Source organism: Bombina bombina, chromosome 2, assembly GCF_027579735.1.
Source record: "Bombina bombina isolate aBomBom1 chromosome 2, aBomBom1.pri, whole genome shotgun sequence".
Taxonomy (NCBI): Eukaryota; Metazoa; Chordata; class Amphibia; order Anura; family Bombinatoridae; genus Bombina; species Bombina bombina.
In genome coordinates, this window is record NC_069500.1 from 1445926779 (window position 1) to 1445941170 (window position 14392).

Sequence of the window (14392 nt, forward strand, 5' to 3'; positions counted from 1 at the left end):
GCCCTTTGACATGATACAATAGAATTATATTACTTAAACACTTCAACCACAAGACACTCTTGGCCCTTCTTATCACTTAGGCGTTTTCTCTCTGGAGGTGATCAAACAATAGAATGCTTAGCACTAATTAAATTATAGTTGGAGCCAGCAACTTGTGTTTAGAAAATAGTTTCTTAAAGCTAAACACAGTTAACTCCTTCAGTCCTGACAGAAGGGTCTGTCACAATACCCTACAAGAGCAGTGCTCTATCGCAGCTTTATGTATCCTACAAGGGCAGTGCTCTATCACAGGTATATGTACCCTACAAGAGCAGTGCTCTATCGCAGCTGTATGTACCCTACAAGAGCAGTGCTGTATTGCAGCTGTATGTACCCTACAAGAGCAGTGATCTATGGCAGCTGTATGTACCCTACAAGAGCAGTGCTCTATCGCAGCTGTATGTACCCTACAAGAGCAGTGCTCTATGGCAGCTGTATGTACCCTACAAGAGCAGTGCTCTAAGGCAGATATATGTACCCTACAAGAGCAGTGCTCTAAGGCAGATATATGTACTCTACAAGAGCAGTGCTCTATGGCAGCTGTATGTACCCTACAAGAGCAGTGCTCCATCGCAGCTGTATGTACCCTACAAGAGCAGTGCTCTATGGCAGCTGTATGTACCCTACAAGAGCAGTGCTCTATGGCAGCTGTATGTACCCTACAAGAGCAGTGCTCTATGGCAGCTGTATGTACCCTACAAGAGCAGTGCTCTATGGAAGATATATGTACCCTACAAGAGCAGTGCTTTATGGCAGCTGTATGTACCCTAAAAGAGCAGTGCTTTATGGCAGCTGTATGTACCCTACAAGAGCAGTGCTCTATCGCAGCTGTATGTACCCTACAAGAGCAGTGCTCCATCGCAGCTGTATGTACCCTACAAGAGCAGTGCTCTATCGCAGCTGTATGTACCCTACAAGAGCAGTGCTCTATCGCAGCTGTATGTACCCTACAAGAGCAGTGCTCTATCACAGCTTTATGTACCCTACAAGAGCAGTGCTCTATCGCAGCTGTATGTACCCTACAAGAGCAGTGCTGTATCACAGCTGTATGTACCCTACAAGAGCAGTGCTCTATGGCAGCTTTATGTACCCTACAAGAGCAGTGCTCTATGGTAGCTGTATGTACCCTACAAGAGCAGTGCTCTATGGCAGCTGTATGTACCCTACAAGAGCAGTGCTCCATCGCAGCTGTATGTACCCTACAAGAGCAGTGCTCTATGGCAGCTGTATGTAACCTACAAGAGCAGTGCTCTATGGCAGCTGTATGTACCCTACAAGAGCAGTGCTCTATGGCAGCTGTATGTACCCTACAAGAGCAGTGCTCTATGGCAGATATATGTACCCTACAAGAGCAGTGCTCTATGCTAGCTGTATGTACCCTACAAGAGCAGTGCTCTATGCTAGCTGTATGTACCCTACAAGGGCAGTGCTCTATCACAGCTGTATGTACCCTACAAGAGCAGTGTTCTATCGCAGCTGTATGTACCCTACAAGAGCAGTGCTCTATGGCAGATATATGTACCCAACAAGAGCAGTGCTCTATCGCAGCTGTATGTACCCTACAAGAGCAGTGCTCTATCGCAGCTGTATGTACCCTACAAGAGCAGTGCTCTATGGCAGATATATGTACAATACAAGAGCAGTGCTCTATGGCAGATATATGTACCCTATAAGAGCAGTGCTCTATGGCAGCTATATGTACCCTACAGGAGCAGTGCTCTATGGCAGCTGTATGTACCCTACAAGAACAGTGCTCTATGGCAGCTATATGTACTCTACAAGAGCAGTGCTCTATCGCAGCTGTATGTACCCTACAAGAGCAGTGCTCTATGGCAGATATATGTACCCTACAAGAGCAGTGCTCTATGGCAGCTATATGTACCCTACAAGAGCAGTGCTCTATCGCAGCTGTATGTACCCTACAAGAGCAGTGCTCTATCGCAGCTATATGTACCCTACAAGAGCAGTGCTCTATCGCAGCTGTATGTACCCTACAAGAGCAGTGCTCTATCACAGCTGTATGTACCCTACAGGAGCAGTGCTCTATGGCAGCTGTATGTACCCTACAGGAGCAGTGCTCTATGGCAGCTGTATGTACCCTACAAGAGCAGTGCTCTATGGCAGCTGTATGTACCCTACAAGAGCAGTGCTCTATGGCAGCTGTATGTACCCTACAAGAGCAGTGCTCTATCACAGCTGTATGTACCCTACAAGAGCAGTGCTCTATCGCAGCTGTATGTACCCTACAAGAGCAGTGCTCTATCGCAGCTCTATGTACCCTACAAGAGCAGTGCTCTATGGCAGATATATGTACCCTACAAGAGCAGTGCTCTATGGCAGCTGTATGTACCCTACAAGAGCAGTGCTCTATGGCAGCTATATGTACCCTACAAGAGCAGTGCTCTATCGCAGCTGTATGTACCCTACAAGAGCAGTGCTCTATCACAGCTGTATGTACCCTACAAGAACAGTGCTCTATCGCAGCTGTATGTACCCTACAGGAGCAGTGCTCTATCACAGCTGTATGTACCCTACAGGAGCAGTGCTCTATGGCAGCTGTATGTACCCTACAAGAACAGTGCTCTATGGCAGCTATATGTACTCTACAAGAGCAGTGCTCTATCGCAGCTGTATGTACCCTACAAGAGCAGTGCTCTATGGCAGATATATGTACCCTACAAGAGCAGTGCTCTATCGCAGCTGTATGTACCCTACAAGAGCAGTGCTCTATGGCAGATATATGTACCCTACAAGAGCAGTGCTCTATCGCAGCTGTATGTACCCTACAAGAGCAGTGCTCTATGGCAGATATATGTACCCTACAAGAGCAGTGCTCTATGGCAGCTGTATGTACCCTACAAGAGCAGTGCTCTATAGCAGCTATATGTACCCTACAAGAGCAGTGCTCTATCGCAGCTGTATGTACCCTACAAGAGCAGTGCTCTATCACAGCTGTATGTACCCTACAAGAACAGTGTTCTATCGCAGCTGTATGTACCCTACAAGAGCAGTGCTCTATGGCAGCTATATGTACCATACAGGAGCAGTGCTCTATCACAGCTGTATGTACCCTACAGGAGCAGTGCTCTATGGCAGCTGTATGTACCCTACAAGAACAGTGCTCTATGGCAGCTATATGTACCCTACAAGAGCAGTGCTCTATCGCAGCTGTATGTACCCTACAAGAGCAGTGCATTATGGCAGCTGTATGTACCCTACAAGAGCAGTGCTCTATGGCAGCTATATGTACCCTATAAGAGCAGTGCTCTATGGCAGCTATATGTACCCTACAGGAGCAGTGCTCTATCACAGCTGTATGTACCCTACAGGAGCAGTGCTCTATGGCAGCTGTATGTACCCTACAAGAACAGTGCTCTATGGCAGCTATATGTACCCTACAAGAGCAGTGCTCTATCGCAGCTGTATGTACCCTACAAGAGCAGTGCACTATGGCAGCTGTATGTACCCTACAAGAGCAGTGCTCTATGGCAGCTATATGTGCCCTACAAGAGCAGTGCTCTATGGCAGCTATATGTACCCTACAGGAGCAGTGCTCTATCACAGCTGTATGTACCCTACAGGAGCAGTGCTCTATGGCAGCTGTATGTACCCTACAAGAACAGTGCTCTATGGCAGCTATATGTACCCTACAAGAGCAGTGCTCTATCGCTGCTGTATGTACCCTACAAGAGCAGTGCTCTATGGCAGCTGTATGTACCCTAAAAGAGCAGTGCTCTATCGCAGCTGTATGTACCCTACAAGAGCAGTGCTCTATCGCAGCTGTATGTACCCTACAAGAGCAGTGCTCTATGGCAGCTGTATGTACCCTACAAGAGCAGTGCTCTATGGCAGCTGTATGTACCCTACAAGAGCAGTGCTCTATGGTAGCTATATGTACCCTACAAGAGCAGTGCTCTATGGCAGCTGTATGTACTCTACAAGAGCAGTGCTCTATGGCAGATATATGTACCCTACAAGAGCAGTGCTCTATGGCAGCTATATGTACCCTACAAGAGCAGTGCTCTATGGCAGCTGTATGTACCCTACAAGAGCAGTGCTCTATCGCAGCTGTATGTACCCTACAAGAGCAGTGCTCTATGGCAGATATATGTACCCTACAAGAGCAGTGCTCTATGGCAGCTGTATGTACCCTACAAGAGCAGTGCTCTATCGCAGCTGTATGTACCCTACAAGAGCAGTGCTCTATGGCAGCTGTATGTACCCTACAAGAGCAGTGCTCTATGGCAGCTGTATGTACCCTACAAGAGCAGTGCTCTATGGCAGCTGTATGTACCCTACAAGAGCAGTGCTCTATGGCAGCTGTATGTACTCTACAAGAGCAGTGCTCTATGGCAGCTGTATGTACTCTACAAGAGCAGTGCTCTATGGCAGCTATATGTACCCTACAAGAGCAGTGCTCTATGGCAGCTATATGTACCCTACAAGAGCAGTGCTCTATTGCAGCTGTATGTACCCTACAAGAGCAGTGCTCTATGGCAGATATATGTACCCTACAAGAGCAGTGCTCTATCGCAGCTGTATGTACCCCACAAGAGCAATGCTCTATCGCAGCTGTATGTACCCTACAAGAGCAGTGCTCTATGGCAGCTGTATGTACCCTACAAGAGCAGTGCTCTATGGCAGCTGTATGTACCCTACAAGTGCAGTGCTTTATGGCAGCTGTATGTACTCTACAAGAGCAGTGCTCTATCGCAGCTGTATGCACCCTACAGGAGCAGTGCTCTATCGCAGCTGTATGTACCCTACAAGAGCAGTGCTCTATCGCAGCTGTATGCACCCTACAAGAGCAGTGCTCTATGGCAGATATATGTACCCTACAATAGCAGTGCTCTATCGCAGCTGTATGTACCCTACAAGAGCAGTGCTCTATCGCAGCTGTATGTACCCTACAAGAGCAGTGCTCTATGGCAGATATATGTACCCTACAAGAGCAGTGCTCTATCACAGCTGTATGTACCCTACAAGAGCAGTGCTCTATCACATCTGTATGTACCCTACAAGAGCAGTGCTTTATGGCAGCTGTATGTACCCTACAAGAGCAGTGCTCTATGGCAGCTGTATGTACCCTACAAGAGCAGTGCTCTATCGCAGCTGTATGTACCCTACAAGAGCAGTGCTCTATCGCAGCTGTATGTACCCTACAAGAGCAGTGCTCTATGGCAGCTGTATGTACCCTACAAGAGCAGTGCTCTATCGCAGCTATATGTACCCTACAAGAGCAGTGCTCTATGGCAGCTGTATGTACCCTACAAGAGCAGTGTTTTATGGCAGCTGTATGTACCCTACAAGAGCAGTGCTCTATGGCAGCTGTATGTACCCTACAAGAACAGTGCTCTATGGCAGCTATATGTACCCTACAAGAGCAGTGCTCTATCGCAGCTGTATGTACCCTACAAGAGCAGTGCACTATGGCAGCTGTATGTACCCTACAAGAGCAGTGCTCTATGGCAGCTATATGTGCCCTACAAGAGCAGTGCTCTATGGCAGCTATATGTACCCTACAGGAGCAGTGCTCTATCACAGCTGTATGTACCCTACAGGAGCAGTGCTCTATGGCAGCTGTATGTACCCTACAAGAACAGTGTTCTATGGCAGCTATATGTACCCTACAAGAGCAGTGCTCTATCGCTGCTGTATGTACCCTACAAGAGCAGTGCTCTATGGCAGCTGTATGTACCCTACAAGAGCAGTGCTCTATCGCAGCTGTATGTACCCTACAAGAGCAGTGCTCTATCGCAGCTGTATGTACCCTACAAGAGCAGTGCTCTATGGCAGCTGTATGTACCCTACAAGAGCAGTGCTCTATGGCAGCTGTATGTACCCTACAAGAGCAGTGCTCTATGGTAGCTATATGTACCCTACAAGAGCAGTGCTCTATGGCAGCTGTATGTACTTGTGACAGACCCTTCTGTCAGGACTGAAGGAGTTAATTGTGTTTAGCTAAGAAACTAATTTCTAAAGACAGAGTTGCTGGCTCCAGCTATAATCTAATTAGTGCTAAGCATTCTATTGTTTGATCACATCCAGAGAGAAAACGCCTAAGTGATAAGAAGAGCCAAGAGTGTCTTGTGGTTGAAGTGTTTAAGTAATATAATTCTATTGTATCATGTCAAAGGGCTTGTTCCCTCCATGTAATGTACAACAGTCTTTCAACCCCCATCTGGGGGGGTGTCAAACCTGTATAAATACTAGGCATCTAGCCTTTAATAAATGTGATTCTGTTTTAAACCTGAAAACTGGCTTGGTTGTGAATTGCTGATTCCCTATGCAGGACATTGTTCATCTGGTATTAACCTTGGTATCCTGTTGGTACCGTAACAATTGGTGGCAAGCGACGGAATGAACCTTATCGCCCAGAAGAGCAACTACACAAGCCAGTAACCTCAGGAAGAGGGGGATTATTACAATACTGACTAAGATGGAAAAGAGAAAAGTAAATTTTGCAGCTTTTAAAAACTTCCTGGAAACAGAAGGAGAGATTGATGGGTACCTTGCGGATTTTGAGAGGCAATGTGCACTACACAAGGTACCCGCAGAGGACTGGGTCACGATATTATCTGGAAAATTATCCGGCCGGGCCAGAGAGGCTTTTCGGGCCATTCCAGATGAGGAAGTCAGGGATTATAATACGGTAAAAGAGGCTCTGCTCTCCAGGTATGCGGTTACACCGGAGGCATACCGGAGGCGGTTCAGAGACACTGTTAAATTAGCTGGAGATTCCTACCTTGAGTGGGCATGTATGGTGCACCGCACAGCAGCTCACTGGATAGCGGGGTGCCAAGCCATATCTGGGGAAGAGGTGCTGCAGCTATTCCTGTTGGAACATTGCTTCGACAAGTTACCCGCAGGAGTTCGAGAGTGGGTTTGGGACCGTAAACCCTCCACCCTGCAGGAAGCGGCTCGCTTGGCAGATGAGTATACGGATGCCCACAAACTGGACACTGCTACCACTAAGCCCCCTGCTAGAGTGGAGTACAGACCCCCAGTCACCCCAGCAGCTGCCAGTTACCAAACCCTGGCGCACCGCTATACCACACGGCCTCCGGCCATGAACTACCCTCAGAGAGCCCTGTTCAATTTGCGGGGCTACTCACAACCGATTCGATGCTTTGGATGTAAGCAACTAGGGCACAAAAGACCAGAGTGTCCCCTAAACGCAGCGAACCAAGCGCAGTCCTGGAGAAGACCTGCCGGCGGAATCCCACGTAATCCTCAGCCTGCGGCCCGCTACGTAGAGGCGCAAGAATGCTGGAGCATCCTACATGAGGCAGACCTTGTGCAAGCTGCCCACCGGAATAACCGGCAACTAGTTAAAGTGAATGGGAAGAAGGTCAGTGGTCTACGGGATACTGGTGCTACCATGACCTTGCTTCAAAAGAACTTGGTGTCTGAGAAACAGTACACTGGAGACACTGTGGCTGTGAGGGTAGCAAGGGGCGATGTGTTCAGCCTACCTGTTGCCAGGGTACATTTGGATTGGGGAGTGGGCGCTAGACCTGTGAATGTGGGGGTCAAGAAGGACTTACCTGCTGATGTTCTTCTTGGAAATGACTTGGCCCCCCTTGTTTCTGCCTACGCTCCTATGGGTCCCGCTGATGTTAACTCTGTGACTACCCGTGCCCAGATCCGTGCAGCAGAAACTGACCCACCTGCTGCTAAGCCCCAGGACGCTGAGCTCAGTAAATCTCTATCCGCTATTGATATGTGGAGGTCCCGTTACAATGCGCTGATGAAGGAGAAGAGGAGCGCAGAGGAAAAAGCACGTTTAGAACGTGAATCTCTGCTAGACAAGCTGCACCGACAGACTGCAGAAAACACCAGCTTGAGAGTGGGACATGAAACCTTAAAGACAAACTTAGCGACACTTGAGGAGAAGCTGACGCTGGCTCATAGTGAGGTGCAGCAACTCAAGGGCACCCTATGTCAGTATGAAGGGATTGTGGATACCTATAAAGAGCAGGTACAGAAAACTCGTAAAGAAGCTGATGGGATTTTGAAGGACTGTTTAGCCCTAGTCTGGGCACTGAGGAAGTTGAACCCTTGTTTGTATGGATAGGAATTCTCTCTCATAACGGGAATACAGATGGATTGTCCTGGCAAACTGACATGCCTACCACCTCCTAGTCCGGTCATCCCCAGGTTGACCCGCCAAAGGGTCAAGCCGGGTCTGCCGGAGTGTTCCACAACGGGGGAGATATGTGACAGACCCTTCTGTCAGGACTGAAGGAGTTAATTGTGTTTAGCTAAGAAACTAATTTCTAAAGACAGAGTTGCTGGCTCCAGCTATAATCTAATTAGTGCTAAGCATTCTATTGTTTGATCACATCCAGAGAGAAAACGCCTAAGTGATAAGAAGAGCCAAGAGTGTCTTGTGGTTGAAGTGTTTAAGTAATATAATTCTATTGTATCATGTCAAAGGGCTTGTTCCCTCCATGTAATGTACAACAGTCTTTCAACCCCCATCTGGGGGGGTGTCAAACCTGTATAAATACTAGGCATCTAGCCTTTAATAAATGTGATTCTGTTTTAAACCTGAAAACTGGCTTGGTTGTGAATTGCTGATTCCCTATGCAGGACATTGTTCATCTGGTATTAACCTTGGTATCCTGTTGGTACCGTAACAGTACTCTACAAGAGCAGTGCTCTATGGCAGATATATGTACCCTACAAGAGCAGTGCTCTATGGCAGCTATATGTACCCTACAAGAGCAGTGCTCTATGGCAGCTGTATGTACCCTACAAGAGCAGTGCTCTATCGCAGCTGTATGTACCCTACAAGAGCAGTGCTCTATGGCAGATATATGTACCCTACAAGAGCAGTGCTCTATGGCAGCTGTATGTACCCTACAAGAGCAGTGCTCTATCACAGCTGTATGTACCCTACAAGAGCAGTGCTCTATCACAGCTGTATGTACCCTACAAGAGCAGTGCTCTATCGCAGCTGTATGTACCCTACAAGAGCAGTGCTCTATGGCAGCTGTATGTACCCTACAAGAGCAGTGCTCTATGGCAGCTGTATGTACCCTACAAGAGCAGTGCTCTATGGCAGCTGTATGTACTCTACAAGAGCAGTGCTCTATGGCAGCTATATGTACCCTACAAGAACAGTGCTCTATGGCAGCTATATGTACCCTACAAGAGCAGTGCTCTATTGCAGCTGTATGTATCCTACAAGAGCAGTGCTCTATGGCAGATATATGTACCCTACAAGAGCAGTGCTCTATCGCAGCTGTATGTACCCTACAAGAGCAGTGCTCTATGGCAGCTGTATGTACTCTACAAGAGCAGTGCTCTATCGCAGCTGTATGCACCCTACAAGAGCAGTGCTCTATCGCAGCTGTATGTACCCTACAAGAGCAGTGCTCTATCGCAGCTGTATGCACCCTACAAGAGCAGTGCTCTATGGCAGATATATGTACCCTACAATAGCAGTGCTCTATCGCAGCTGTATGTACCCTACAAGAGCAGTGCTCTATCGCAGCTGTATGTACCCTACAAGAGCTGTGCTCTATGGCAGATATATGTACCCTACAAGAGCAGTGCTCTATCACAGCTGTATGTACCCTACAAGAGCAGTGCTCTATCACAGCTGTATGTACCCTACAAGAGCAGTGCTTTATGGCAGCTGTATGTACCCTACAAGAGCAGTGCTCTATGGCAGCTGTATGTACCCTACAAGAGCAGTGCTCTATGGCAGCTGTATGTACCCTACAAGAGCAGTGCTCTATCTAAGCTGTATGTACCCTACAAGAGCAGTGCTCAATGGCAGCTGTATGTACCCTACAAGAGCAGTGCTCTATCGCAGCTATATGTACCCTACAAGAGCAGTGCTCTATGGCAGCTGTATGTACCCTACAAGAGCAGTGTTTTATGGCAGCTGTATGTACCCTACAAGAGCAGTGCTCTATCGCAGCTGTATGTACCCTACAAGAGCAGTGCTCTATCGCAGCTGTATGCACCCTACAAGAGCAGTGCTCTATCGCAGCTGTATGTACCCTACAAGGGCAGTGCTCTATCACAGCTGTATGTACCCTACAAGAGCAGTGCTCTATCGCAGCTGTATGTACCCTACAAGAGCTGTGCTCTATCGCAGCTGTATGTACCCTACAAGAGCAGTGCTCTATGGCAGCTATATGTACCCTATAAGAGCAGTGCTCTATCGCAGCTGTATGTACCCTACAAGAGCAGTGCTCTATGGCAGATGTATGTACCCTACAAGAGCAGTGCTCTATGGCAGCTGTATGTACCCTACAAGAGCAGTGCTCTATCACAGCTGTATGTATCCTACAAGAGCAGTGCACTATCGCAGCTGTATGTACCCTACAAGAGCAGTGCTCTATGGCAGCTGTATGTACCCTACAGGAGCAGTGCTCTATCGCAGCTGTATGTACCCTACAAGAGCAGTGCTCTATGGCAGCTGTATGTACCCTACAAGAGCAGTGCTGTATCGCAGCTGTATGTACCCTACAAGAGCGGTGCTCTATGGCAGCTGTATGTACCCTACAAGATCAGTGCTCTATGGCAGCTGTATGTACCCTACAAGGGCAGTGCTCTATGGCAGCTGTATGTACCCTACAAGACCAGTGCTCTATCACAGCCGTATGTACCCTACAAGAGCAGTGCTCTATGGCAGCTATATGTACCCTACAAGAGCAGTGCTCTATCGCAGCTGTATGTACCCTACAAGAGCAGTGCTCTATGGCAGCTATATGTACCATACAAGAGCAGTGCTCTATCACAGCTGTATGTACCCTACAAGAGCAGTGCTCTATCACAGCTGTATGTACCCTACAAGAGCAGTGCTCTATGGCAGCTGTATGTACCCTACAAGGGCAGTGCTCTATGGCAGCTGTATGTACCCTACAAGAGCAGTGCTCTATCACAGCTATATGTACCCTACAAGAGCAGTGCTCAATGGCAGCTATATGTACCCTACAAGAGCAGTGCTCTATCGCAGCTGTATTTACCCTACAGGAGCAGTGCTCTATCACAGCTATATGTACCCTACAAGAGCAGTGCTCTATGGCAGCTATATGTACCCTACAAGAGGAGTGCTCTATGGCAGCTTTATGTACCCTACAAGAGCAGTGCTCTATGGCAGCTGTATGTACCCTACAATAGCAGTGCTCTATCGCAGCTGTATGTACCCTACAAGAGCAGTGCTCTATCGCAGCTGTATGTACCCTACAAGAGCAGTGCTCTATCACAGCTGTATGTACCCTACAAGAGCAGTGCTCTATTGCAGCTGTATGTACCCTACAAGAGCAGTGCTCTATGGCAGATATATGTACCCTACAAGAGCAGTGCTCTATGGCAGATATATGTACCCTACAAGAGCAGTGCTCTATGGCAGATATATGTACCCTACAAGAGCAGTGCTCTATGGCAGCTGTATGTACCCTACAAGAGCAGTGCTCTATCGTAGCTGTATGTGCCCTACAAGAGCAGTGCTCTATCACAGCTGTATGTACCCTACAAGAGCAGTGCTCTATCACAGCTGTATGTACCCTACAAGAGCAGTGCTCTATCGCAGCTGTATGCACCCTACAAGAGCAGTGGTCTATGGCAGCTGTATGTACCCTACAAGAGCAGTGCTCTATGGCAGCTGTATGTACCCTACAAGAGCAGTGCTCTATGGCAGCTATATGTACCCTACAAGAGCAGTGCTCTATGGCAGCTGTATGTACCCTACAAGAGCAGTGCTCTATGGCAGCTATATGTACCCTACAAGAGCAGTGCTCTATGGCAGCTGTATGTACCCTACAAGAGCAGTGCTCTATCGCAGCTGTATGTACCCTACAAGAGCAGTGCTCTATCACAGCTGTATGTACCCTACAAGAGCAGTGCTCTATTGCAGCTGTATGTACCCTACAAGAGCAGTGATCTATGGCAGCTGTATGTACCCTACAAGAGCAGTGCTCTATGGCAGCTGTATGTACCCTACAAGAGCAGTGCTCTAAGGCAGATATATGTACCCTACAAGAGCAGTGCTCCAGCAGGAATATTAAAGGTGTTAAAAATGTCAGGAAGTTCCGTGAAAAGCCTTCTCTAGATCTAAAGAGCTAATACTACCTTAAGTAATTGTACATGACATTATTGCACTGTTAATGCACAATAATATCATGACCGATGTGATATCACCATACAAAATATCTATCTGCAACCTAGCCATGAAACTTGGAGATGTTTTGTTTGCAATAAATGTCTGGACATATTGTCAGATCTGTTCCAAGACATCTTCTCTTGGTTAATTGTGTAAGCCTATAACATATTGTTGTGGGTCTGATGTGCCAAATGTTTGCTGATCTAAAAGGTAGAAAAGGAGAAGAGCAGGAGATGTATGAAAGGCTACCTCAATGGCAAAGAGAGATAATTAACGGAAAATTGATGTAGAGAAGACCGTTCAGTAGTACTCACGTGTCCCAAAGCCTAACTTGATGTCAATAAGGTGAGCTGGGGAGGTCTGGTCTTCCTCAAAATTGAGTGGGACAACCTCGCTCCAGATACGGAACGCAAGCCTTAGTACGTATCGCTGCTGGTCTACTGACAACTTGACACTGTAGCCCTCCCCAAGCAGTCTCCATTTTACGGTGTGTTTGGCAAATGCTGATTTCTTCACTCCAGCACTGAGCAGGTGACTGCGTCTCCTCCTTGCACGTTGCACCAGCTGAAGGCCTAAGCTTTTTCCCCGCCACGAGAGACCCTTTCCTTCTCCATACTTAGATTCCCATCCACCCTGTCCTCTTTCAGAGGTGTTGCCATTTTCCTCTTGCCTAAGTTCCTGTGATCTTGTTTGGGTGATATAGTCTTCAGATGTTTTGAGATCAGGTACGCCACAGCGTGGTGCATTCATTGCTTTTCGTGTAGCATCATCTAGTTCCCCTGTCACCTTCAAACCATTGGCCATCTGGAATTTAAGCAGAGCGCCCAGGAACCGTGGACTCAGACTGGGTTCAGGAACTGGGAGACGGTCTGGTACAGCAGAGGAACGACCCTCACTTATAAGAGCAGATATATCCGGAGGGGCCACATTCTCCCCAGGTGGTGCTGCAATCCCACGGAATGGCAAAGACTCCCAACGAACAGGCTCAATCCAGCCATACCTCCATAGATAACGCTGTGAAGGAGAGATATCAAGGTGTTTAGAATTTTTAATCCTTAAAAAACATACTAAAATTAATAGTTATAACACTTTCATTATTATATTGGCATCTCAAATAACTGCATTACCACTCCATAGTGCTCTGTGATAATCACATAATGTGTCTGTGTTACTGCTCTGTGCTGTGTGTGATAATCACATGATGTGTCTGTGTTACTGCTGTGTGCTGTGTGTGATAATCACATGATGTGTCTGTGTTACTGCTGTGTGCTGTGTGTGATAATCACATGATGTGTCTGTGTTACTGCTGTGTGCTGTGTGTGATAATCACATGATGTGTCTGTGTTACTGCTCTGTGCTGTGTGTGATAATCACATGATGTGTCTGTGTTACTGCTCTGTGCTGTGTGTGATAATCACATGATGTGTCTGTGTTACTGCTCTATGCTGTGCTGTGTGTGATAATCACATGATGTGTCTGTGTTACTGCTGTGTGCTGTGTGTGATAATCACATGATGTGTCTGTGTTACTGCTCTATGCTGTGCTGTGTGTGATAATCACATGATGTGTCTGTGTTACTGCTCTGTGCTGTGTGTGATAATCACATGATGTACCTGTGTTACTGCTCGGTGCTGTGTGTGATAATCACATGATGTGTCTGTGTTACTGCTCTGTGCTGTGTGTGATAATCACATAATGTGTCTGTGTTACTGCTCTGTGCTGTGTGTGATAATCACATGATGTGTCTGTGTTACTGCTCTATGCTCTGCTGTGTGTGATAATCACATGATGTGTCTGTTTTACTGCTCTGTGCTGTGTGTGATAATCACATGATGTGTCTGTGTTACTGCTCTGTGTGTGATAATCACATGATGTGTCTGTGTTACTGCTCTGTGTGTGATAATCACATGATGTGTCTGTGTTACTGCTCTGTGTGTGATAATCACATGATGTGTCTGTGTTACTGCTCTGTGCTGTGTGTGATAATCACATGATGTGTCTGTGTTACTGCTCTGTGCTGTGTGTGATAATCACATGATGTGTCTGTGTTAAAGCTCTGTGTGTGATAATCACATGATGTGTCTGTGTTACTGCTCTGTGCTGTGTGTGATAATCACATGATGTGTCTGTGTTACTGCTCTATGCTGTGCTGTGTGTGATAATCACATGATGTGTCTGTGTTACTGCTCTGTGCTGTGTGTAATAATCACATGATATACCTGTGTTACT

General features: G+C 47.2%; 1 protein-coding gene across 1 annotated transcript in view; it reads right to left on the reverse strand.

Annotated features, from left to right (window-relative positions):
* The window catches only part of LOC128647621 (matrix metalloproteinase-21), a 256538-nt gene that overhangs the window by 58072 nt on the left and 184074 nt on the right, over positions 1 to 14392 (reverse strand). The window contains exon 2 of the mRNA XM_053700376.1: positions 12478 to 13177. Coding sequence (XP_053556351.1) covers positions 12478 to 13177 — 700 coding nt within the window. The remainder of the gene's footprint in view (positions 1 to 12477; positions 13178 to 14392) is intronic.